General features: G+C 38.2%; 1 protein-coding gene across 2 annotated transcripts in view; it reads left to right on the forward strand.

The window, feature by feature from the left end:
* TNPO1 (transportin 1) overlaps positions 1-23,782 on the forward strand; it is a 52,505-nt gene that overhangs the window by 1,617 nt on the left and 27,106 nt on the right. For both annotated transcript variants that reach the window (XM_079330294.1, XM_079330295.1), the window contains 3 exons: positions 1,409-1,484; positions 19,524-19,673; positions 23,004-23,110. In XM_079330294.1, coding sequence (XP_079186420.1) covers positions 1,409-1,484; positions 19,524-19,673; positions 23,004-23,110 — 333 coding nt within the window. The remainder of the gene's footprint in view (positions 1-1,408; positions 1,485-19,523; positions 19,674-23,003; positions 23,111-23,782) is intronic.

A 23,782-nucleotide genomic window follows, 5' to 3' on the forward strand; every position in this document is an offset into this window, starting at 1 on the left:
TCCACTTCTAGACTTCTGTAGCAAATGCAATGAATATCAGGAAGACCTCTGGTCCTGTATGGAAGGGGAAGGTTGATTTACTCTTGATCATCTTGTTATTTCAGCTGTGTTCTAAATTTTAAAAATATGATTGCTTTCTTTGAAAAATCCTGTACAGAAGAGTCTTAAAAAGTAGTGTTCTGATAATGCCCCAAGCTTAAACTGGTACTCTTTACTGTATAAAATATAAACTTGTTTGTAGAGACTGTGTTTATAGTGTACCTTTAGTGTAAAATTACATTTTAAAGCTTTACTTCAAGTGATTTAATTACATCTAGTTTGTTTATTGATCTATGGCATTATATATGCAAGATGGGCAGTATAAATGATGCTGTCTGTCTTGATGATGTATAGAATTTGAACAAAAGTCCTTTCAACTGATGCATGAAATTCTTTTTGAGTGATAGTGAAAGTTCTCTGCCCTGTAGATGTCTGTGCTTTTCAATAGGTCTTCATATGTTGGCTCATAAAGGTTAGAGAAGTGGGATAGTTTTAGTAGTGTATAATGCATCAGTTTGGGAAAATTATCTAATACAAATTGACAGGCCATGCCCTACAATTAAAAAAAAAAAATTCATGTCCTTTAAGACTGTTTCCATGCACACACACCAAAAATTGTGATGTCGGTTGTATCCTAGAATGCTGTTTAATAGCATGTCCATGCAAGGCTGTGATTAATGGTTTCAAATTTAAAGTATTTAGTCTGTAATTTTTGGCAGAAAAATCAAAAAAACTGTGTATTTCTTCTGTAATGCTGTTTCTTTATGATGCTGTTTTAGCACACTTGGGTGTTTAGATGTCAAATATAATTAAGTGGGAAGTACAGGTAACCTAAAACCTTTTGTTAATAAAATTATAAATTGGTATGGTTTCAGATATTTTTCAAATTCATTTATTGTATGTTTCATTAAATAAAAAAGGAAAAGTTAAGTGGGTGAAGAAGTTGTTAAAAAATGGTTTGAGAGCTGGTCTTCATTTCTTAGACCAATGAAGTGTTTTCCCATTAAGCTTCTGTTAAATACTGCTGTTTCTGCTCTTTCTTCTAATTTTTGATACTTTTTGATCTATTTGATTACACAGTTGTTGGTAATGTTCAGCTGCCTGTTCCAGTGATATGGCTTTGCAGATATTTTTAAGGGTCTGTTAATTTTTATGTCTGTCTATGGATTATTTTTTAGACTTCCACATAACTAAAAGCTATTGCTTCAGTAAGAAAATTACAGAGATTGTTTTTAGGTTGTTCATACTCTATATGTCATGAGCTTATAGTCACAGCTGATTGATGTTTGTCCCTAACAAATAATCTGTGTATCCAGCTATGAATGTTGTATGTAAAGATTCAACTTTCCTTAACAGTTTCTCTCTTCAGAAACTAGAACAACTTAATCAGTATCCAGATTTCAACAACTACCTGATTTTTGTTCTTACAAAGTTGAAGTCTGAAGGTAAGTTCTTGAGAGAATGACAGTTCTACTTTACTTTTTTTTCCCTTAAAAGAAGTATTATTTCACTTCAAAGAAATAGAAAGCTGACTCTAGTCAGTTTGCTGGTTGGTTGAGCTGTGCATAGTAATGTAGAATTCACTTATTAGAATTCACTTATTCACTCAGTAGTCTTTGTGGGGAAAAGAATCTGATTACTTATTGGTACTTGCAGTATCAGCCTTAGAATGGAATCCATTCTAAATGGCCTAGGAAATCTTCTGAGAAATGTTAGAGCATCATACCTCTGTTGGACTGTAGTAAAGTTGTGGAACAACTGTAATGAATCATGACTATACATTATAAAACATACTGCTAAGTTCAATTATGGTAATTGTCTCCATAGTAAAGAGACTGCTAAATATTTTGAAGACTACATATTTAGAGTTGTCTATCATAATCTTCATTCTGAAGATTTAATTGTATAAAATACAGTTAGAAATCAATCATATTGTTTTATTGATATGGACATTACAGTGCAGACTGTATATGGCATAGTGTATAGCCTCTACCAGTTGGTAAATTTATCCAATGCCTTTATGACCAGGACATGTGAACAACTGTCTTCTCAGTGTACTACAGCTATTGTTTTGTCCTTAATAGAGAAGGGAAATTTGTATCAAGATCTGCTGTAGCATATCTGTTTCTTCACACTTGTTGTAATCATGTTTGGTTGTTTGGGCTGTTTTCTAGGTTTTTTTCCTTTAGAGTTCTGCTGCTAGTGCTTTTCCTGCCATTTGATGTTTCATATCTTCGTGAATGCTTGCTTTTTCTCTTTGAATAAGATTTTACTTATGTGTGGCCGTGTAATGTTCAAAGAAGTGTCAAGAACATTTGTCTACATTTTAAGTACTGTTTTTGGTTGTATCAGCTTACTTCAGGAGGAGGGAAACAGAGAGGAGTATGAAAGTATTTTCCTGTTTGAACGCTAGAGTATATCTATGTGCTTTTGTGTGTTCTGTGTAGGAAGTCACCTAATAATCTGTAAAGTCTTGGGAGAGTATTTTAAGTCTGAGAGCATTTTAAAGACTTGAGTCAGCCAGGGTACTGAATCTTTGAGTAAGGTAGATACCATGTCCTTTATACCATTACCAGAAAAATTTAAAGCAAAGCAATTCTAACAGTGGAATATGGAGTCTGTACAAAAGATGTGACAAGAAGGATGTTTCACTTTTAATTTGTTTTCTGACACTTACACAACTTTCTAGTTTCTCTTTCTTCATTTGCCATTTGAGCCTGAAGTTCCAGATTGTCATAGATATTTGGTGTTTAGTGGTGTGTCAAGGTCTGTCTTCTTTTCAGATCTGTTTCAGTTATTCAGTAGTCATCTTTTCCCTTCCTTATGTTTAATCACATTGACCTCTGTAGATTTGGATAAAGAGTAGGAGATGCTAGCTGGAGATACTAGCTGTTACAAAATGGTTGTATAAAGCTGTTTTATCTGAGGGAGGGAAAGATGGTTCCAGCAGATTGAGGGGAAAATCAAGTTGGGAAGAAGTAGCAAGTTAATTTCCAGAAGGGGTGTTTTGGATCCGATTGCACCGATACCTCTCACAAATACATCAGATGTTCTATGAGACTGTTGAAAAGCATCTGTTACTTAGGTGATGCTCTTGTCCTGGATCATAGCATTCTTTAGTGTCATAACCTTTTGTCCAAAGTAAATATTTTTTAACTTTGTATTTCTGTTTCTGGAAATTTGCAAAATATTGAAGGTACCATAACCAAGTCTGGTGTTGGTATTTCTTAAAGCATTTGCCAAATTCTAAACCCTAAATATTCGACTTCTGTTGCCTTGCTTAGGTAGGATTAATGAAAAATGGCAGAAGGCTGTTGTTTGGATTTACTTTGTATCCAATCAACAGCCCTTCACTGAAAAATGGCTGGCCAACAGTTACAATACTTGGATGGACTCATCCCATAAGATAACTGTTTTCAGTACTACTGAGAAAGCATTCTGGTTTTTTCCCCTCCTGAAGTGGGTCCTGTTGGCTGGCTATCTGTACAGCCTTGCCATAGACAAAACATAGATATTCACAGTGAGAAGTTCATGTTTTTGTTGTGTCCATACTATTCCAGGAGACGGAAGACTGAAAACAGGTTAGAACAACTCTTATTCAACAAACAGCTTATTCAACAAAAATTAAGGTCGTTTCGTCGTCCAGGAGAGAAAGGTTTTGGGCTGGTAGCGGATGAAACTAATATTTGATTCAGGTTTTGCTACTGTTGAAACTTTTGCTGAGAAAATGGTGATTAAGGATACATTTAGGTTGACAGCTCCTGTCATTTGGTTGGTTAAAATGTGTGTTAAATAGTATGATTCTACTGCAGTAAAGTTATCTTTGGTCTGAGTCTTAGGCCTCAGTGGACAATTAACTTTTCAAGAAAACTTCCTTTGCAACCATAACCCTTCATTTACAATACTGGCTTTCACTGACCCCTGACTTTAAGATACTTAGGTAAACCTTATGTGTTGTTTTGTTGCTTTTGTGCTTTGTTCTAGCACCATTACTATTCAGTTGAAAAAGCTACTGTCTTACCTTACTCTTGTCTTAGTACCATCAGGATTCTGATTCTACGTGCTTGTGACTTACTGGTTTAAGACCTATCATGATAACCTTGTGTGTAAGTAGGGGTTTTCTTGGTTTTGTTTCTAAATTTTTCTGGGCCTTGTCAAAGCTTGTTAAACTTGGATCTTCCTGGAAGCATCAGTAAAAATATATGGCCTACTTTGTTGCTACAGCATGTATATGCCCAAGGTTTAAATATTTCATTTCTTTCTTCTTAGGCTTTTTGGGTTTAGTTTGTTTTGGGGTTGGTTGTTGTTTTTTGTTCTTGCTTGATTTGTATTTTTGTTTCTTTGCTAGATTTTTGTTAGGTTTTTTTGTTTGTTGGGTGTTTTAGTTTGGTTTGTTGAGGGCGTGTTTGTTTTGATTATTTTAAAATTAATGTGCATTTCTAAAGATAGGGTTGGGAATCTGGGTGAACCCCAGTGTTAAAAATATCACAATATAACTTGTTAAAGAAATAGCATTCAGTTAGATAGTAGGCAGGCTGATGAAATAAAATAAGATCCCAAGACATTAAAGTTTAGCATATAAATCTCTAGAGTGTATTTACCACAAAGTATGATGCTTTTCTTCTTTAGGTTGATAAGATGAAGTCCAGATTAACTGAAAAGTAGTCTTTATGAAAAAAAAAAAAAAGTTGTTTTGCTAATTTATCTGTAAATGAAAGTATTACTTGTAGACACTGTTAGTGCAGTTGTTCCTTCTTGGATTGAAAAGTAAAAAACGCCACAGATAATGTAGTGATTCTGCCCTATCCTTATTGTTAGGTTTGTGGTTTTGTTCTTCCAGTGTCTCCTGAGGTGAGCTCAGAATCTTGTAGTCTTCTGCATTCTGTTTAAGTTTGTTTTCTTGCGTCTTGTATGCATGTTGCTTCTCAGATAATTTTCTGGATTTTGTGTGGTTGACTGGAACAGTCCAGTGCTACATGGAAGCATCAGTTCTACTTCTGTTGTTGCTTTTTTCATTTAGCTGCAGCTTACCTTCTTTCATCCAAGTCATGCATCTAAATCCCCCTTTCCTTGTTTGCATTATTGCATCCCTAATCAAAGTATGTTTCTTTGAAGGAAAGTATAAGCATGTATTTTCCTAATTTCAGCCTCTTTGCTGTCTTGCTAAGATCCATTATAATCTCTGCTTAAGGTGTATTGAGGCAGTTCTCCAAAGTATATGAAGCCTGAGACAGGTCAGAACCTCTAGATTTCATAATATGGACAATTGATACTGCAAGCAGAAGTACTCAGTTTGTTTCAGGCCTTGTTGACGGCAATGATGAAATTTCCAAAGTTGTCTGTATGAAAACTTGCTTTATTTATGCTTTCTGTAAATCAATGTTTGTAAGATATTTCTTTCTCCCTCTGCTGTAAAATAGACAGAAATAGCACACTTCTTAATTTGCATTGTCCTGTTGTAGGACAACTTAATCAATTTCCTGGTGTTTTCTGCTTAGTTTTAGTCCGGAATTACACCACAAAGTATTAGTAATACTTTACTTATTAAAATAATAAATAATTACTTTATTTCAAACAGGATCCTGAATTTTGTGAATGGGAGATGGGTGTGGCTTGCCCTAAATTATCAAATTATGATGCCCATTGTTATTCAAGGGGGCATAGTTAATTTTGCATAATTTCTTTAAGGTTCTGTGTTCATCTCCTCCCCCTTGTTTGCTGGTCCGTCAGCAGATGCTTATGCTGATGGGAAAATATTGAGAGAAGTGCATAACGGTCCTGATACTTTCTGCTGGCTTGTATAACTGCAGTTATCTGTTCTGTTGCAGTTACATAATTGTGATCTTGTGAAGGTGTTTTAGTGACTGACTCTTCACCCCATCCAAACATGGGAACTCCAGTATTTATTCTCCACAGAGTGTTATCTCAGGGGATTGATTGGTCAGAGTCAGTGGTGTAAGGCTATTGCAGTCAAGGATCAGAGTCCTTAAAATGATCTTTTACTCTGAAGGTGAATGAGCTGAAATTGAGAACACTGTTTTAGTACAGTTTTTGTCACAGGCTTTAAGGATGGTCTTTTGAGCTTATTTCCAAAATACTTTGGATTTTTTATAAACCAGTTGAAGATAGAAGAACATGGTCTCTGCAGTTCTTGGTCATGTTAATGTGATGACCTAGTATTCAGAGTACTTTACTTTGATCTGGAACATTACCATGGAGACAGGTGCTGTCCCCACCCTAGTCCTTCCCCTCCCTCCTCTTCCAAGGTTTTGTTTCAACAGAGCTTTTCTGGTAATCATGACACTAATAATTAATCTAGTTTTGAACATATAATTCAAAACAGCTTTTTATGAAGTATTGCTGGAATCCACAATGGTCATGTGGGTTTGATATTAATGTTTTCTGATGAGTCTTGAAATTTCAACTTGATCCAGAGAGCAATTTTCATGAATCCATTCCATTAGGATCTTTCTTACCCATTTCAAGAAGACGTTTTTGATGAGAAGGATTACTCCAGAAAAGTGATTCAGAAGCTGTAATTGTTTAAACAAGGCTCCCCCCAGTGCAGTCACCTCCCATATCATTATTAAATATATACAAATAATTGTCAGCCAATGGAACTGATTGCATTATCATTCAGAAATCAAGTCAAATTACTGTGCCTAGCAGTTAAAAATGCTGCATAGCCTACATAATGTCCTACTTTATAACAGCATTCTCTCAGAAGTTCAGATACATGAAGAATTAGCAAAAGATGGAATTTTACTAATTAGTCATAAAACTAATAGTTGAGTTGCCTAAGTATGTTAAGGGAAAGAGTAGAATCATGGAACATTCTGAAGGGACTCATTCACAAAGTTAATTGAGTCCAGCTCCGGGCTCTGGAGAGGATACCCTCAAGAATTACACCATGTGCCTGAGAGCATTGTCCAAAGGCCTCTTGAACTCTATCAGACTTGGTGCTGTGACTGCTTCCCTGGGGAGCCTCTTCCAGTGCCCAGCCACCCTCTGGGTGAAGAACCTTTTTCTGATATCCACCCTAAATCTCCCCTGACACAAATTCAGTCCTTTCCCTCAGGTGCTGTGACTGTCACCACATGGGAGAGATCAGTGCCTGCCCCTCCTCTTCCCCTCACAAGGAGAGGATGTAGGCTGCAGTGAGGTCTCCACTCAGTGTTCTCCAGGCTGAACAGACCAAGTGACCTCAGGTGTTCCTCACACAGCTTCCCCTCAAGGCCCTTCACCATCCTCATGGACCCTCTGTAGCCTTACATTAGGCTCTTGTGGCACCAGAGCTGCCCCCAGCACTGGAGGTGAGGCTGCCCCAGTGCAGAGCAGAGCAGGACAATCCCCTCCCTTGCCTGGCTGGTGATGCTGAGTTGATGCCCCCCAGGACACAGGTGGCCCTCCTGGCTGCCAGGGCACTGCTGAGTCGTGTGCAGCTTGCCACAGACCAGGACCCCCAGGTCCCTTTCTGTGGCACTGCTTTCCCAGTTTCCCAATGGCACATCTCATTCCCCAGTTTGTCTGCACATTCAAGGTTGCCTCATCCCCAGTGCAGAATACAGCACTCATTAGAACTTTATACAGTTGGTGACTGTCCAGTCCTCCCAATTTATTGAGATCTCTCTGCAGGGCCTCTCTGCCTTTGAAGAAGTCAGCAGCTCCTGCCAATTTAGTATAATCGGCAGACTTATTTAGTGTACATACTATGAGATAATTAATTTTGTAGGGTTAGTAGAAATTCCATGGCTTTCCCCAATATGCTTACTAATTATTCCTTTCTGTGCTTCTTCAGGAATTTTGTAGTGCAAGTTTAAGGAAAATCTTCTCCTAACAAATTATTTCTTTATTTAGAGTTGTGAAAGAAACTAAATTGGATTGTGAATTTGTTATGTGATTCAATGCTTCAGGAATACTTTCCTGGAGCTCCTTATTATGGACATCCAGAATCAAGAGTATGAAACACACATTGTTATTTCTTTCCTTGTCCCTGAAGCCCGTACAAGGAAAGAATTGCTATGTCACTGTCTGAGGTTCAAGTAGTCTTGGATAAGTTCTCTTTTGGCCTTAAAACAAATCTTTAAGTGTAAGGTGGAGGTATTTAATCAGCTGTTTAAGCCTTTCCTTAGTGTTTCTTTACAAGCTGAATGTAGTCTGCTGCAATGGGTATTTCTTTGTATGCCTTTTAAAAAAGTAAACTCATACTTAGTGATGTTTGTGTTTTTTTAACATCAAACCTAAGTGTACTTAAAATGCCAGTATCAAGCATTCCTATGGGGTGTTTCCCTACAGGCAGGAAAAGTGTTGCTGCTTTTCTTTGATTCAGTGCAGTTCAGATGTGCTTCCTATTTGGAAGGCTGTATGCTGGTGTCTGATTTAGGCTTCTAGGAAGCAATATCACCACCTCTTTCTAGATTTTCAGAAAGCATACTTTGAGGCATTGTGAGGATGCAGCTTTTCAGCATGTATGTTATCTTGCAGTGCTGGGCTAGGTGCAGTTGGCTAGCCAGCCATTTTTATAAAGCCAAATCTGCTTTAATAAAGGAATGCCCATTACCACTGCTTGTGTATAAGTTAAAACATCTTTTCTTTAATGTCACAAGACAGTGAAACCTAGAAGAAAAAAGCCAAATACTTTTAATATTAAAAATAATAATATCCACAGTATGTTTTGCCAGCCCCAGAACTGAGTATCTTTACTGTCCATAGAAAAGGCACATCTTGACTCCACAGTTTCATGCTAATACGAGTAATAGGATAAGCATTACTACTGCTTTTGCGAATCGCTTTAAACTCCTTTCTTCCTCTTTTATAATAACATAATACACATTATTCAGTATCCCCATGATGTTCAGACCCTCTGCTTTCAACAGGCATTCAGGAGGAATTGTGCCATGACAGAGTTACATAATCATCAAAGAATTATAGAGTGGTTTGAGTTGAAAGGGGCAGTAAAGATTAGTTCCAACTCTCCTGCCATCGGCAGGGGTGCCACCCACTATATCAGATTACTCAAGGCCCTATCTAACCCTAGAACTATTTTAGGGATAAGGCATCCACTACTTCTCTGGGCAACCTGTTCTTGTGCCTCACCACCCTCTGACTAAAGAATTTCTTCCTAACATCTGCTCTGAGTCTCTCTTCTTTTCTTTTAAAAATATCTCCTGTCTTACCACTATCTGTCAGTGAAAAAAGTCACTTTCCCTCTTTTAAATACTGAAAAGCAACAATTAAGGTCTCCCCAAAATATTGTCTTCTCTACCCTTTACAGTCCCAGGTATCAGGCTGTCTTCACACAAGAGGTGTTCCAGCCCTCCAGTCATCTTTGTGGCCCTCCTCAGGACTTGCTCCAACAGGTTATTATCCTTCCTGTGCAGGAGACAGCTGAGCTGGATGCAGCATTACAGATGGGGTCTCACAAACACAGCAGAGGAGAGAATCCCCTCTCTCACCCTTCTGGCCATGCTGCTTTAGATGCAGCCCAGGATCTTGGCTTTATCGACTATAAGCACACATTGTTGGTTCATGTTCAACTTTTCATCCTCTAGTCCTTCTCCACAGGGCTGCTCTCACTGGTATCTTTTCCCAGTCTGTACTCCTATCTGGGACTGCCCTGATCCAGGGGCAGCACCTCCGCTTGTGGAACCTCATAAGTTCTCATGGACTCCTTTCTCAAGCTTGTCCAAGTCTCTCTGGATGGCATCCCTTCCTTCTATTGTGTCAACTTCACTGCTCAGATTTGTGTCATCTGCAAATCTGCTAAAGAAGCACTCAATCCCACTCAATGACTGCAGTCTTCACTCAAACTGTGTAGGGAGTTTATAACCACTTTGCCCTACAAGAGTTGTCTGCTTCATCTTAAGTGTCACACACTGGCAGTTCAAGCAAGTGTAGATTCAATAGGACAAATTTTTAGTTTGATATCTCCAAGAAAAAAACATCCACATAACTTCAAGTGATGGATATTTTTCTCTGAATCAGTAGACATATTACAAATCAGAAAAAATTCTGACTGGCAAGCTGTAAATCTCAGGAGCTTTGAACATTGCAAAATGATAAGACCTCCCAGTTTTCCTCATTCATTCCCCCATAATGAAAGAAGACTGATTAAGTCATCTGAAAACTAAAGAGACTGAAGATGGATTTATAGTTGCTCAGAAGAGCAGCATGGTTGCCCAGCAAAGCATCTGAGATAAGTCTAGTTTTCACTGGTACTCTTAACCTTCCTGGTAAGAACTGTTGTTCAGCAAAATCAAAAAAAAAAAGACAAATCTTAAGGTCCTAAGATAACAGCAATAAGGAAATACTAAATGTATGAAAGTGTCTTGAATTAAAAGCACTTTATTAAAAACTCTTTATTTTCCTATTTTAGCAAGAAACACAGCTGCTTAGGAAGAACATCTCCAGTACTGCCAAAACTGTGTTCTGATGTTTACCAGAGTGCAACCTAATATTACTAATTAAGAGTCTAATTATATTGTTCAGAAAAGTCAGCCAGAATTAAGGGGATAAAAAACCAAAAAAAGTACAGACTTAGGAAATAAAAAGGAGGAGGTTTTCCTTTCATAAAGTGGTCATTGTAGGGGGAGGAAGTTTTATTGGCCGGTAAGGGTATCAGAGAAACAAAGCAGTCCAACCTTAAAGCAACATTTACACTTGTATGCTACCACACAATTTTGTTAAGCTATACCTATGGGATATAGACAGGAGGAAAACCTATCGAAATTTCTACTGTGCAGCACCTTGTATAACACCAATGTAGTATCCTGTATTTTGTGTTTCCCAATACTCAGCAGTTTGAGTAGGATTCTAAATTACTCATTTTGATAACAATCCTTGTGTACCAACAGTTATTCAAATTACAGATTATCACATATTTTAATATGTAAGATTCACCTTTGATACATTCATTCAAAGTGACGAAACCTCTACTCATCTGACGAGGCAATTTCTTCAGATTGATTAATGACTAAATCTGTATTCATTCACTGACAGATGCTGTGTAAGCAAGTTCCATTTGGAACGTCATGATTTCCTTTTTGCTATGCACTTGACTAAGCGCAAAAGTCCATGTTGTCATCCTCCTCCCCGCCTTCAAAAAGCAAATGCCAGAGACATTACATTATTTTAAAAATGTTCTCAAACTACAGCACTATCCTGCATTTGTTGTATAGTTTGGGACCTTGCCGTGAATCATGTTTTTATCATGCTAAATCCCTATTTCTTTTTAAAGATTATTCTGCTCTTGATGGAATTCTAGGCCTGGTTTAGCTGCTGAATCAGGAGACAGCATGAGACTACAGGAGAGAGGAAAAGTGCTGGGACAATGAAGTTATGGGGATTTGATAGAGAAGCTGAAAGTAGAAGTGAAACCAGAAGATTAGTTCTTTAACCTTTTCTTGGTTTGGCATTCTGATTGGCATGTGATAATTATTAATTAAAATACAAAACCTCCCAGAACTAATAGTGGGTTGTCCTGTCTGGATGCCAGATCCCTGCCAAAGCTGTTCTGTAATTCCTCTCCTCATATGGACATGGGAGACAGAATATAACAAAAGTCCCTGGGTTGAGATAAGGACAGGGAGAGATCGTTTGCTGATTACTGTCACAAGCTTGGGGAACTCTATGACCGATCAAATCAGAGCAGGGTTATGACAAAGTCACATCTTGAAAACACCTCCCTTTCACCAGGGCCCAACTTTACTCCCAGTTTTCTCTACCTCCTCTTCCCCAGTGATGTAGGGGGACAGGAAATGGGGTCTGTTGTTAGGTGACCACATATTCTCTCTGCCACTTGTTCTTCCTCAGGGGGAGCACTCACACTTCTCCTGCTCCAGTGCAAGCTTCTCTCCCCCAGAAGACATTCCTCAAGCTTTTACAACAGGAGTTCTTTCCACAGGCTGCAGTTCTTCACAAACTGCTCTGGTGTGGTTCCCTTCCGTGGAGGGCAGTCTTCCAGGAACAGACTGCTCCAGTGCAGGCTTCCCATAGGGTCACAGCCTCCTTTGGGCATCCATCTACACTAGCGTGGGATCCCTTGTGCCTCTGTGAACATGTATGAGCTGCTGGGGGGATAGCCTGCCTCATCATGATCTTTAGTACAGACTGCAGGGGAATCTCTGCTTCAGCAGTTGGAGCATGTCCTGCCTCTCCTTCAGTTACCTTAAAGTCTGCAGGGCTGCTTCTCTTGCTTGTTCTCTCTCCTCTCTACTCTGGCTGCAATTGTTCTTGAATAGTATTTTTTTCCTTTCTTAAATCAAAGTATCATAGAATATGCTAAGTTGGAATGGACCCATCACAATCATTGAGTCTAGCTAGCCCTGCACAGGACACCCCAAGAATCACATCATGTGTCTGAAACTGTAACCCAAATGCTTCTTGAACTCTGTCTGGCTTAGTGCTGTGACCACATCCCTGGGGAGCCTCTTCCAGTGCTTAGCCACCCTCTGAGTGAAGAACCTTTTCCTAATACCCAACCTAAACCTCACCTGACTCAATGCCATTTCCTCTAGTCCTGTCTTGGGAGTGAAGAAGTGGGCATTTCCTCCTCTGCTGTTTTCCCACCATCACTGATGCACTCTGTCTTGGCCAGCAGCAGGTCCATCATAGAGCCATTTGGCACTTGTTCTGTTGAACTTGGGAGACACTTCATGAAAATTCTCAGAGAAGTCACCTCTGCAGGTCCCTCTCTGCTACCAAAATCTTGCCACATAGACTCAAATGTACTAACCAAAAAGTTTCTTTTTGGTCTGCAGTTCAATACTACTGCACAGTTTAATTTTATTTACAGCATCATCCTAAGAAGCATAACTTAAATATTTAATTAATATGCAAAACTCAGTATCAGCAGAACATTTCCAACTTTGTTTTGGTCTCCTACAGACATTCCTAAGCTTAGGCAATTAAGTTATTTTCCATGACTCACATAAGTCAATGGAGAGCACTGATTGACTTCAGTCTAGTCACTTCAAGGTCATTTATGTGTTGACATATACTGAATGTTTTGAAATACCATCACTCCACTCCTGATGTGATAGTAACCATATTCATTCAAGTAAAACGTTTTACACTTAAATTGTAGTCCAGTATCAAAAAAAGAAGCAGGATTTATTTTTTTTTTCTGCTGGGAAGCTTGTGAAGCTGTTTTTGTGCTGTATTCTTATATATTAAGACAAAAGAAATTGTTCATTTTGTGCTTCCCATATTATACAGTTCTGGTGGGATTCTTATTTCTTTGGTTTTATCTCTTTTAACTGTCAGTCACATATCAAAAATCTTCATGTGTAACAGTGACACTAGTCATTGTCAATACACACATTTTGTGTTTATATGTAGGAATCCACATCAATAGTTAAAACACAAAGTGACAGCTTATTTCTGAAAAAGACACTACAGTGTTAAGATGGAGATTGACAGGCAGTTTTTCCTTAGAAAAAGTCTCACCCTCACATCTAATGTTGCAAATATCACAAGATACCATAGCAAAATTTAGCTGTGCTCATAAATCGTTATATCACAGCTTGTGAATGGACAATTGTTCTCATTCCAGTCACTCGGTTCTTTTAGCAATCTAGTAAGTTATGTTTGACCTACTCTTCAAACTAAAGAGTTTGTAAGAACTCTTACCAAGGAAGGAAATGCACAGACAGTGGAAGCAGGGTGTCACAGTGTGACTTGGGTTTTGCCAATTTTAATAAATTTAATTTCTTTTGGAAATAGGATTTAGAAGCAGAGACAACACAGGCTTAAAACTTTAATGAGTATAAGAAGAAATTTATTAATAACACAAAAATATAATTCAGAATAAGATTTCTAGATTATTCCCTCCTTCCCCTCCCTTCATTCCACATTCTTAACAACAACATCCAGAAAACATTTCAGTTAGTTATCTACTTGAATAATCATTTCAGTTCACTCTAGAGAGAAAAGTTCCTTTGTTTGTTTTAGGTTTAGGGGGTGTCTCACTTTCACAATTTACATCAACCCTGGAAATATTGCAGATTATGACTCTTCTTTCATTTTCACAGTCCTTCCAGAGCTGTGCTATGGGTTATGTTACACACTTGGAGTACCACTTCCAAAGGCAGACTGCCGAAAGACAAAATTCTCTTCATCTCTTTTTCTATTAAATGTCTCTGTCTATATTTCCAGTCCTAAAACAAAGTCCCATTTCCTCAAAGCAAAAAGGTCTTTTCAAGCACTTAAACCTCCCTCAAGTATATTTCACAGTTTAAAGAATTTTAGTGTAGTCACAATCCCCTCATAGCCCACAAAAAATGTTTGCAGCTACTCATCAGTTGCATCTTTTCAATCTCTTCCCAGCAGGAACTTTATTTTCATTCCACTGACTTCTGTAGACTCCCTTTATTTCTTCTCATTCAGCTAAGCTCAGGAGATCTAGAATCTTATTCAGGCATTAAAGGGGTTAAAGTTGCATCCAGCACGTGAAGAAGCTGGGCCAGGTCATTGCTGGAAAAACTCTGAGCCATGTGGAGAGCAGAGCAGAGCCGGGAGCCGCGTGGGGCCGACGCTGAGCCCGGAGCCGGGGAGCCGCGGCCCCGCAGAGCCCAGCCGGGCAGAGCCAAGCAAAGCTGATCCCCACAGAGCTGAGCCCTGCAGAGCCGGGCCGAGGGCCAAGGCCGGAGCCGGGCTGGGGGGCCAGAGCCCCAGCCAGAGCCAGAGGCCACCTTACCTCCAGGGAGGCCAGAAGCGGCCCACCCCCCACCAATGGGATTTATGGAAACGAAACAACTCATTTGCACCTGGGATGTCAACCACCAAATGAGCCTCCGACTGGTCCCCGCATCCCACAGAGGAAGCTCCCAGAGAGAGGACTGCCCCTCTGTTCCCTCAGGCGGCTCTGCCCCCCACCCTTCCTCGTGGAACCAGCTCGCAGGGACACAGCACAGGAAAGACCTGGAACAGGGCTAGAGGAGAGCCACAAAGACTGTCAGAGGGTTGGAACGCCTCTACAGAAAGGAAAGGCTTCGAGAGCTGGTGTGATGCAGCACGGAAAAAATAAGACTTTGAGATCTTATTGCAGCCCTTCAGTACCTGTAAGAGAGGAGAGGAAAGACAGGGACAAACTGCTTAGCCAGGCTTATTTTGATAGGACAAGGTGTAATGATATTTTTAAAATAAAGTTGATTTGGATTAGAAGTATGGAAGAAGTTTTTTACAACTGGGTGATGGAACACTGGAACAAGTTGCCTAGAAAGTAGTCAGTGCCTCATTCCTTTAAGCATTACAAATGAGATTGAATGGGGCTCTGAGCAACCTGATTAAATTGAAGATGTTCTTGCCCATGGTGAGGAAGTTGGACAAGATAACCTTTTTAAGATGCCTTCCAAGTTGGATAAGATCCAACCCAAATTGTTCTATAATTGTAAAAGGCATGATGAAACATGCTTACCTGGACTTGCAGGTGATCTACAAAAACTTTGTTGCTTTCACATATGCAACCTTTGTCATACAAAGTCTCAGTAGAGGAAATGTGGCTGTTTGAAGACACACTTTAGTTCTCAAAAGCACTGCAGAAACCCTAATATAATTTGTGTAATGTAGTTATGCCTCCATTTGCTTTGTCTGTTATTAAAATTTGGAACTAGTATGAGAATCTTAAAATATAATTGAAAATTTACTGGGAAACAAACAATAATTGTTGTGTGGTTTTATTTTAAAGTGAGGCAGTGTGAGAGAGGAATCTTCAACTGATGAACTGATTTGGCACCAAAGATGTTACCAAATGCCAGAGGTCTGCTTCACATTCCTTCTTTTTCTTGTACTATATGTTCGTGTCAACTTCCAAGTTGACTGAGACAAAAGGAGAGAAGACTGTGAACTTTTCTGATAGGAGAAGCATATTTCTGGCAGAACTAATCACAAAATCTATAAAGACAGAGGAGCATCTTACTCAGCTCTTAAGCCATCTGCCTGTTAATTTTGGTGTTACAACAAGAATTCCATCCAGACCTATATTACTATCTTCTGATGGTGTAGCTGTTAAGTGCTTGAACACTCTGGATTCCATAAATAACCTTTTCCAGTCATATCTGATTTTTTTTTTTTTTTCAAGCTAAGATTTTAATATGCAGTGTTATTTTCTTTTTCTCTTTAATGCTTGGACATCAGATTCTGGGCTGCTTCTCTGTTTCAAGTGGTTGGTGTTTAGCACAAAGTCCTTTGTGATTTCTGCTTGTCACCTTTCAATCGGTTGATAAATGATTTTGGTTTTTTTAAAAACTTATCTTCTTTTTCTCATTTCATAACTTCTTTTCCATTTGTCAGAGATCCATTTCCTTTATGAATTCTGTGGAATCTTTATTGCAGATACATGGGATAATCACTTTCTATGAAGAAGAGTTTTTCTGTTACCTTGGCTAAAAAAATGGATTAAAGATAATTCATACTACTGCATACCATAGAATAGTTAGTGAAGAAAAAAAATGGTCCTGAAGTTTCACTTTCATGTGATCTTTTCTTTTTGTGTAAACTGGTTGACTAATGTGTCTGTTTTTGACAAAATTAACTTAATAATGTGTATAGCTCTGCTTGATTAAATTGAAGCTGTTGCCTTGTCCCTTTTGTAGCTGTAGCCAGACATTCTAATGGATTACTGTTTTTCCTTAATGCAGTGTTTAATATTTTCATTCTAGAGTTTATCCTAATAGTGACTAGCCTACTATATTCTAATCAGACTTTGGTTGTCACTGATTTCTTTGACACCAAGAAAATATTGGTAGATGATAAAGAATTACACTAATTATTGTATTTGGTGTCTCTGTCTGCTAAAGATAATGTTTTTTTATGGTTTGCAAAAGTTTTAAATGGAAATTAAAGGAGGACTCCTTTGGCTTCTTTCCTCCCCAGGAACTGTTTCAAATCATCATAATAATTTACCAAGGACTGAATTTCTTGAAGATGTGTTACTGATCAATGGATGACAATTATGCAAAGCAATCAGAGTTTGACATACTTTATTGGTGCAATAATTAATGTGAAGATTTTACTTTTAATTCAGAGACTATATCAAAATTACTTGAATTGACTTGCCAAGTAACTATAGAAATACTTGTGATGACTTGCACCTGAATTGTGAGATTGAGAGAAGTTTGTCCACACATACAATCTTTAATTTTTTTAAAATTCTAAACCCTTTTTTCCTTTTTTCTCCCATGCTAGCAAATGTAGTACTGTCCAAGTGAAATGAGTTTTATTTTTCATGTTGTTTAAAAGTTGTGTAAGTAAATCCGCAGAATTGTCTCAAATATGTATTCATTGGGTGGCTTTCTGAATTCTAAAGGATGTGTTTGCTGCTATATCAGTACCTTTGTAGTTCCAGAGCATTGTAACTAATGCTTATCTAGAAGAACTGAAATATCAACATAGAAGACAAGATTAAAAAATGTACAAAGGCATTCTGGTTTTGTCACTAAAAATCAGTTGATAAAATGAATTTTAATTTCTGATCAGCCAAACAATCCAGTTGCTTGTGAAAAGCTCTGTTTCTATTCTAACTGTTACAGTGTCCAATGTCCATCAGTCATTGCAGTGTTGTGAGTGTTTTTGGTGTTATGGTGCAGTAGCTTTAGTTTGAAAGTACTTTATACTTGAAAGCTGTTATCTCTTCTTTTGCTTATCTTTATTTCTGTTGGATTAGTAATAGTTTTGAAGAGCTGGAATAGATCCATATGTAGACTAATTCTTAGCACAAATACATTCCTTATTTTGCCCAAATCAGCACTTCACAGAAAAAATTCAACCATGGCTAAAATGCTGATTAAAATTCCAGTGCTATTAGGGTTGCTGTAAACTGTAAATTTAAATTTGTTTATACTGTAAACTAACACTTTCTATATAAAACACTCAGATCTTTCACTTCCATCGTATCTCAGTTGTAATACCAAGTTACTCATGTCCTTGGTTAAGAACAAAATATGAATCTCCCCCACCATAGATGAAAAATCTAGACTATTCTTTTTCCATTCCTCTACCTGGCCCAGTAACGTAGGGAAAACTTGGTGAACAGAACTCAAACTGTTCCCTCAACTTAAATTCTTGCTCGATTCAGGTGAGTTCTGTTTGTGTTTATTTTATAGCCCATACTGTGTAATATTTTAATGTTAACATTGTCTAAAGATTTTTTTCCTGCTTCCTCTAATTATTAGTTTCATAGATAAGAATTTTGAATTTTTAAAGGGATTAAAGTACTTCATAGAAAAATTGAACACTATATTCATGTGGGGATAGGGGGAGAGGTTTTACTGCACAGTCCTTACATCATTTCCATATCCTACTGTGGGGAAACCGGGTTTGTCACCATTTCCTTACAGTATGAGTGTTGCAGCAAGCCTGTTAGTATGATCAGAATATCTGAATGTCTTTGGCTGACAAACATCTTTAATGAGTTTCCTGTAACATGTGACTTCAGATCTATTCTTTGCCTATATGTCTATTCCAAACTTTCTCTTAAAATGTAGAGCTTGTAATCCAATATTCTAATTTTGAATAAATAAAAATAGTATATCACAGAATCACACAAAATGCTGAGTTTGAAGAGATCATGAAGTCCAGCTTCTGGCCCTGCACAGGACACTTCAAGAATTACACCATGTGCCTGAGAGCATTGTCCAAAGGCCTCTTGAACTCTATCAGACTTGGTGCTGTGACTGCTTCCCTGGGGAGCCTCTTCCAGTGCCCAGCCACCCTCTGGGTGAAGAACCTTTTTCTGATATCCACCCTAAATCTCCCCTGACACAAATTCAGTCCTTTCCCTCAGGTGCTGTGACTGTCACCACATGGGAGAGATCAGTGCCTGCCCCTCCTCTTCCCCTCACAAGGAGAGGATGTAGGCTGCAGTGAGGTCTCCACTCAGTGTCCTCCAGGCTGAACAGACCAAGTGACCTCAGGTGTTCCTCACACAGCTTCCCCTCAAGGCCCTTCACCATCCTCATGGACCCTCTGTAGCCTTACATTAGGCTGTTGTGGCACCAGAGCTGCCCCCAGCACTGGAGGTGAGGCTGCCCCAGTGCAGAGCAGAGCAGGACAATCCCCTCCCTTGCCTGGCTGGTGATGCTGAGCTGATGCCCCACAGGACACAGGTGGCCCTCCTGGCTGCCAGGGCACTGCTGAGTCGTGTGCAGCTTGCCACAGACCAGGACCCCCAGGTCCCTTTCTGTGGCACTGCTTTCCCAGTTTCCCAATTGCACATCTCATTCCCCAGTTTGTCTGCACATCCAAGGTTGCCTCATCCTCCATGCAGAATCTGGCGCTATCCTTGTTGAACTTTATATGATTGGTGGCTAATTTGTGTATTCTGAACCTGAAAAGTTTGCTAAGTGAATTGATGAGTATAGCTGGAAGGAGAGATAGGGAAATGAAGATTAATATCTATACATATCTTAAGCTTTGATCTTGTTCTAGAAACCTGCTTTATTTCTGTGAGTTGATTGAAGATTGACTGTAATTGCTTTCTGTTGCAGATGAGCCAACACGTTCTTTGAGTGGTCTTATCTTGAAGAATAATGTAAAAGCACATTTTCACAACTTTCCAAATGGCGTAACTGACTTCATTAAAAGCGAATGTCTGAACAACATTGGTGATTCCTCCCCCTTAATTAGAGCTACTGTAGGTAAGTTTGTTCTTAATACTGTCCTCTGCGTACTGAAAACGTTTCTGATATGGGTGAGACCTGTATTAGGGACATAAGGAGTTACTAATTTAGTAAAATGTTTTGTCTCTCATAATTGTCACAACCTCACATGTTTCAATGAATTTTTTCTTTATTGTGAGTATAAAGATGCCATACATTAGATTCCTGTTATTTTAGAAGTGATATAGCAATTCAGTTCTTATTCTTGAAATGAAACTGAATATAAGTTTATTTGAGCTTGCTGACAGCTTATGTACCTAAAAACAGGAACATGGTGAAAGTCTGGCTTAAGAACTATTGCAGTACTCTGATTGCGTCAATGAAATGTTTCTGTTACCTGATTTTCTACACCTCACCCCCTATATGCAGACATATGCACATCCCTCCAGGGAATCATCATACCATGCATAAGGCATTCATGTAAAGTTCTTCTGTCAGAAAGCAGTAGATAAAGTGTGGTGTACAGAACTTCATAGTATCATAAAATCATGAGATGGTCTCAGAAGAGATCTTAAAGATGATTTAGTTCCAATGAGAAGTTTTATTTTTACATGAATTTTCGATTTTGTAAATACTTTATTTTGATATATATGTTTCATAAAAAGTGTTTTGTTTTTGTTTTTTACTTAGGGCAAGGTAAAATTGCTTTTCTGTCTGTTCATTGATAATATGATTTGCTCTGATCTTGTAGTAATTTTCCTGGTCTGCTCAAAATCTAGAAAAACATAAAATATATATTTGAATACTGAAAATGGGTATGAGTGTCAGTTCAGAAAGAAATTCAGCTTCTCTCATTTGGCTCCTCTTATAAAATCATCTACCAGTCACTGTTTAGAATAATTTGCTTTTTCTGTAGGATTCCTTCTCCAGGCATTCAGGTTATGGACTCAAGACTAGAAAAAATTACTCATTTCTTAGCTTTTTTCTGTTGTCTTTTCAGTTATGAAGCTGCTTTACTATGAGTTATATTAATGACCAATGTTTCTAATGAGTGTAGAAACAAGTCTTTGAGTGGCAAGTGCTCTTTGAATTTCAGGTTGTAGAGGTCATGCCTACTTCTTTTTTCGTAGTTTCCAGTGGAGTACAGTAGAGCTAGCTAGCTAAGGAACACATTCCAGCTCCATTTGCTTTGCTATCTTAGGGTTGTTTGGTGATGGTGTGGGGTGTTTTTTTTGAGGGAGGTAGGGGTTGTTTGTTTTCAAGCAGTTACTCTTTAATTTTTCCTGATAGAAAATGCTTGTGGATTAGTAGCTCAATTATTGTTCAGCTTTAAGTGATCCTTGTAGGGATTATTAGGATTATTAGGAACTCTGAAGATGAGTGGCAGCTGATGAACTGCATGCTTGCGTAAGTGTTGCTGTTGCACATGTGTTTGGCACCCTTCTCTTTGAATTGTTGGATCATTGTACCTGTCTGACCTTGGTCTGGTACCCACTGTATTCTTGGTACTAGTAGTGTAAAGATGTTGCTACCTACCTAGACTGCCTTCTTAGCATGACTTGGCAGGTGGAGATTAGAGCTGCTCTTTTTGATACATGTTTTGCAGCTCAAGCACTATCAATTTAGTGAGTCGATTGCAAGTAACATCTCAGGAATTCTGAGGGCAAAATGAGCAGTACAGCAAAATGGCATCAGAGAAGATTTAATGCAGAATTCACTCTTCTTTGTGGTCTCTAGTATCTAGTGCTAATCAAATAAAAGGTGATACCTTTTGGCCCAAATGGAGGCAAACTGATTAATCCCATCTTCAGAAGTCACCTTGCTGAGGAGAATGAGCATGTGATTTGAGACCAGATGATAACTGCACATTGTTTTATCCTTACTTAGCTTGTTCTTATTCTAATCCCCAAATGAATAATGGATTGTATCTTCTCTGTGCTGTTAACCTGTGGTACAGGTTTTAAAACTCCATGTGCTAATTTTGATATACAGATTAAAGCTGCATTTGTTAGGGACCCACAGATCCACCAGGATATAAATACATGTCTTTAGAAAATGTCTGCAATTGTTCTTAAAACTTTCTAGGGACTCTAGTGTGGGCAGGGCCCTTAGTGTAGCTGCTGATTGAAAGCAAGCAGGGAAAATAGTTTAAGTATTTGAAAGCAGTGGGGGAACTAGAGAACTGCAGGAGGAGATTGAAAGCTAATGATGCCCTATAAGGGGGAATTTCATTATGAGGTTCAGATTTTAAAAGTTAAGGAGTTCAGAAATCAGCTTCTGGAGTTACAGTGGCAAAGCACCATCTGTAGAGAAAGTTTATAATTACCTATATGGTCTGAATTGCATGCCAGATAATTTCATCCTCTGAAATCACTTCTAGGACCTTGGAAAGATCCAACATATTGCATCAAAGGAATAATGCAAAATATCTAGTAGTTACTATTTGTCCTGTCCAGAATGTCCTTCGCTCTGTAATGTTGTCCTCTGTTCTTTTAACATTTAACAAGAATTTTAGCATTTATTCCAAAAAAAAATGATGTCCTGTGAGTAGCTTAAGGAAAAAGCTTGGGAGGCTTTTTCCATCATTTTCTGCTTGGAAGATTACTAGTTGTAGAGTGCTAGCTGTTACATTTTGCATTGAGGCAAAATGGACTCATACAAATTCAGTCCTATTTTATAAGTAGCCTTCTCTGTCCCTGTCACCTAATCAGTTTTTCCCGGGATTTCTATATGAGCTGGAAACAGAATGAGTGACTCCTTGGGTTGACCTGTCTGTTTGCTGGCTCTCACAGCTCCTAACGGGATGACCTACCATAGTGTTTAAGCTCTTAGTTGGTATCTTAGTCTTAGAATGTGTCCTTAATGTTTTGTGTAAGTGCAGTAAAGTTGTGAACATACGTTTTATCACGAGGGTGTAAGTTTCTTGAATGACATATTCCCACCTACATACTTTTATATCAGAGTAAGAAAAAGAGGTGACATGGGGTAGATACTCTGTATGTATTAAAGGTCCAGATTTGTACAGTATTTAGTAAATTTGGAGCCAAAGCTGCCCTGCTGTGTTATTAATTATAAATTATACAGATATATAAATGTTATAAATTATGATTTCCTTAAGTGAAGTTAGTTGTTGCTTGATTTCTAATGTTTGAGCCCTTCCTGGCAGCAGGAAGGAGCAGCTCACCTTTGCTGTTCAAAGCCCTTCAAATAACATTTGCAACTAAATAAACTTCCTCTTTTTATTCATGCCAGTTTTTACAAAACCATGACTTTCTTAGTTCTTTAGATATTTGAGAGGAAAAAAATATTGATATGAAACAAGTGAAAGCATGTGAGATCTCATTTTCTCTGTTCTTGTATTTCTTTTAGGCATTCTGATAACAACCATTGCCTCAAAAGGAGAGTTACAGAATTGGCCTGAACTCTTGCCAAAGCTTTGCAGCCTGTTGGATTCTGAAGATTACAATACCTGTGAGGTAAAGAGATTTACAGAAAATAGAAGATGATAATCCAAATTTCATTATTTTTATTGCTCTTCACAGACCCTATGTATATGTAGTGTTGAGTGCATGTCTCTACATATTTGTACATGCCCCATGTGTTCTCCTGGCAGAGCAGTGGTTCAGATTTGATACTTTTTCTTCTACCTGTGGCCCATGTTCTTACTGTTCATTCAAACAAATTGATTTTCTTTGCATGAAAGTGGAATAAAATTGCAGATGGATAATCATATTATCTCATCTGAGAATTCTCCTGAAATTACTGCTCTGTGATGCCTAATCTTTTAGGCATCATTAGCATAATTAAGTTGGTGTTGAATTTTTTCTTACATAAAAGTAGTGTTCATTGTTCTTGTAACTGAAACTGGAAAAGTGGTCAATTGCTATATCAAGGTGAGATTAACTGTTTTGTTTAGTCTGTATGAAGGGAAATAACTAAGTAACAATTTTAAAATATGAGAAAAAATATAAAGCTATGTCTGATGTAAAAAAATAAAGATTGTGTTCACACCATTTGAATTACTTGATAATGTCTCCATGAAAGTGTGAATCATTTTGTATAAAGAGCCTTAGAGATGACTAATGATCCAAGATGCCATGTTGTTGTGTGGTGTTACAGCGCTTCTTTCACTCAGGAAAAAAGCCCCA

The sequence above is a fragment of the Erithacus rubecula genome (assembly GCF_903797595.1).
Source record: "Erithacus rubecula genome assembly, chromosome: Z".
Lineage (NCBI taxonomy): Eukaryota > Metazoa > Chordata > Aves > Passeriformes > Muscicapidae > Erithacus > Erithacus rubecula.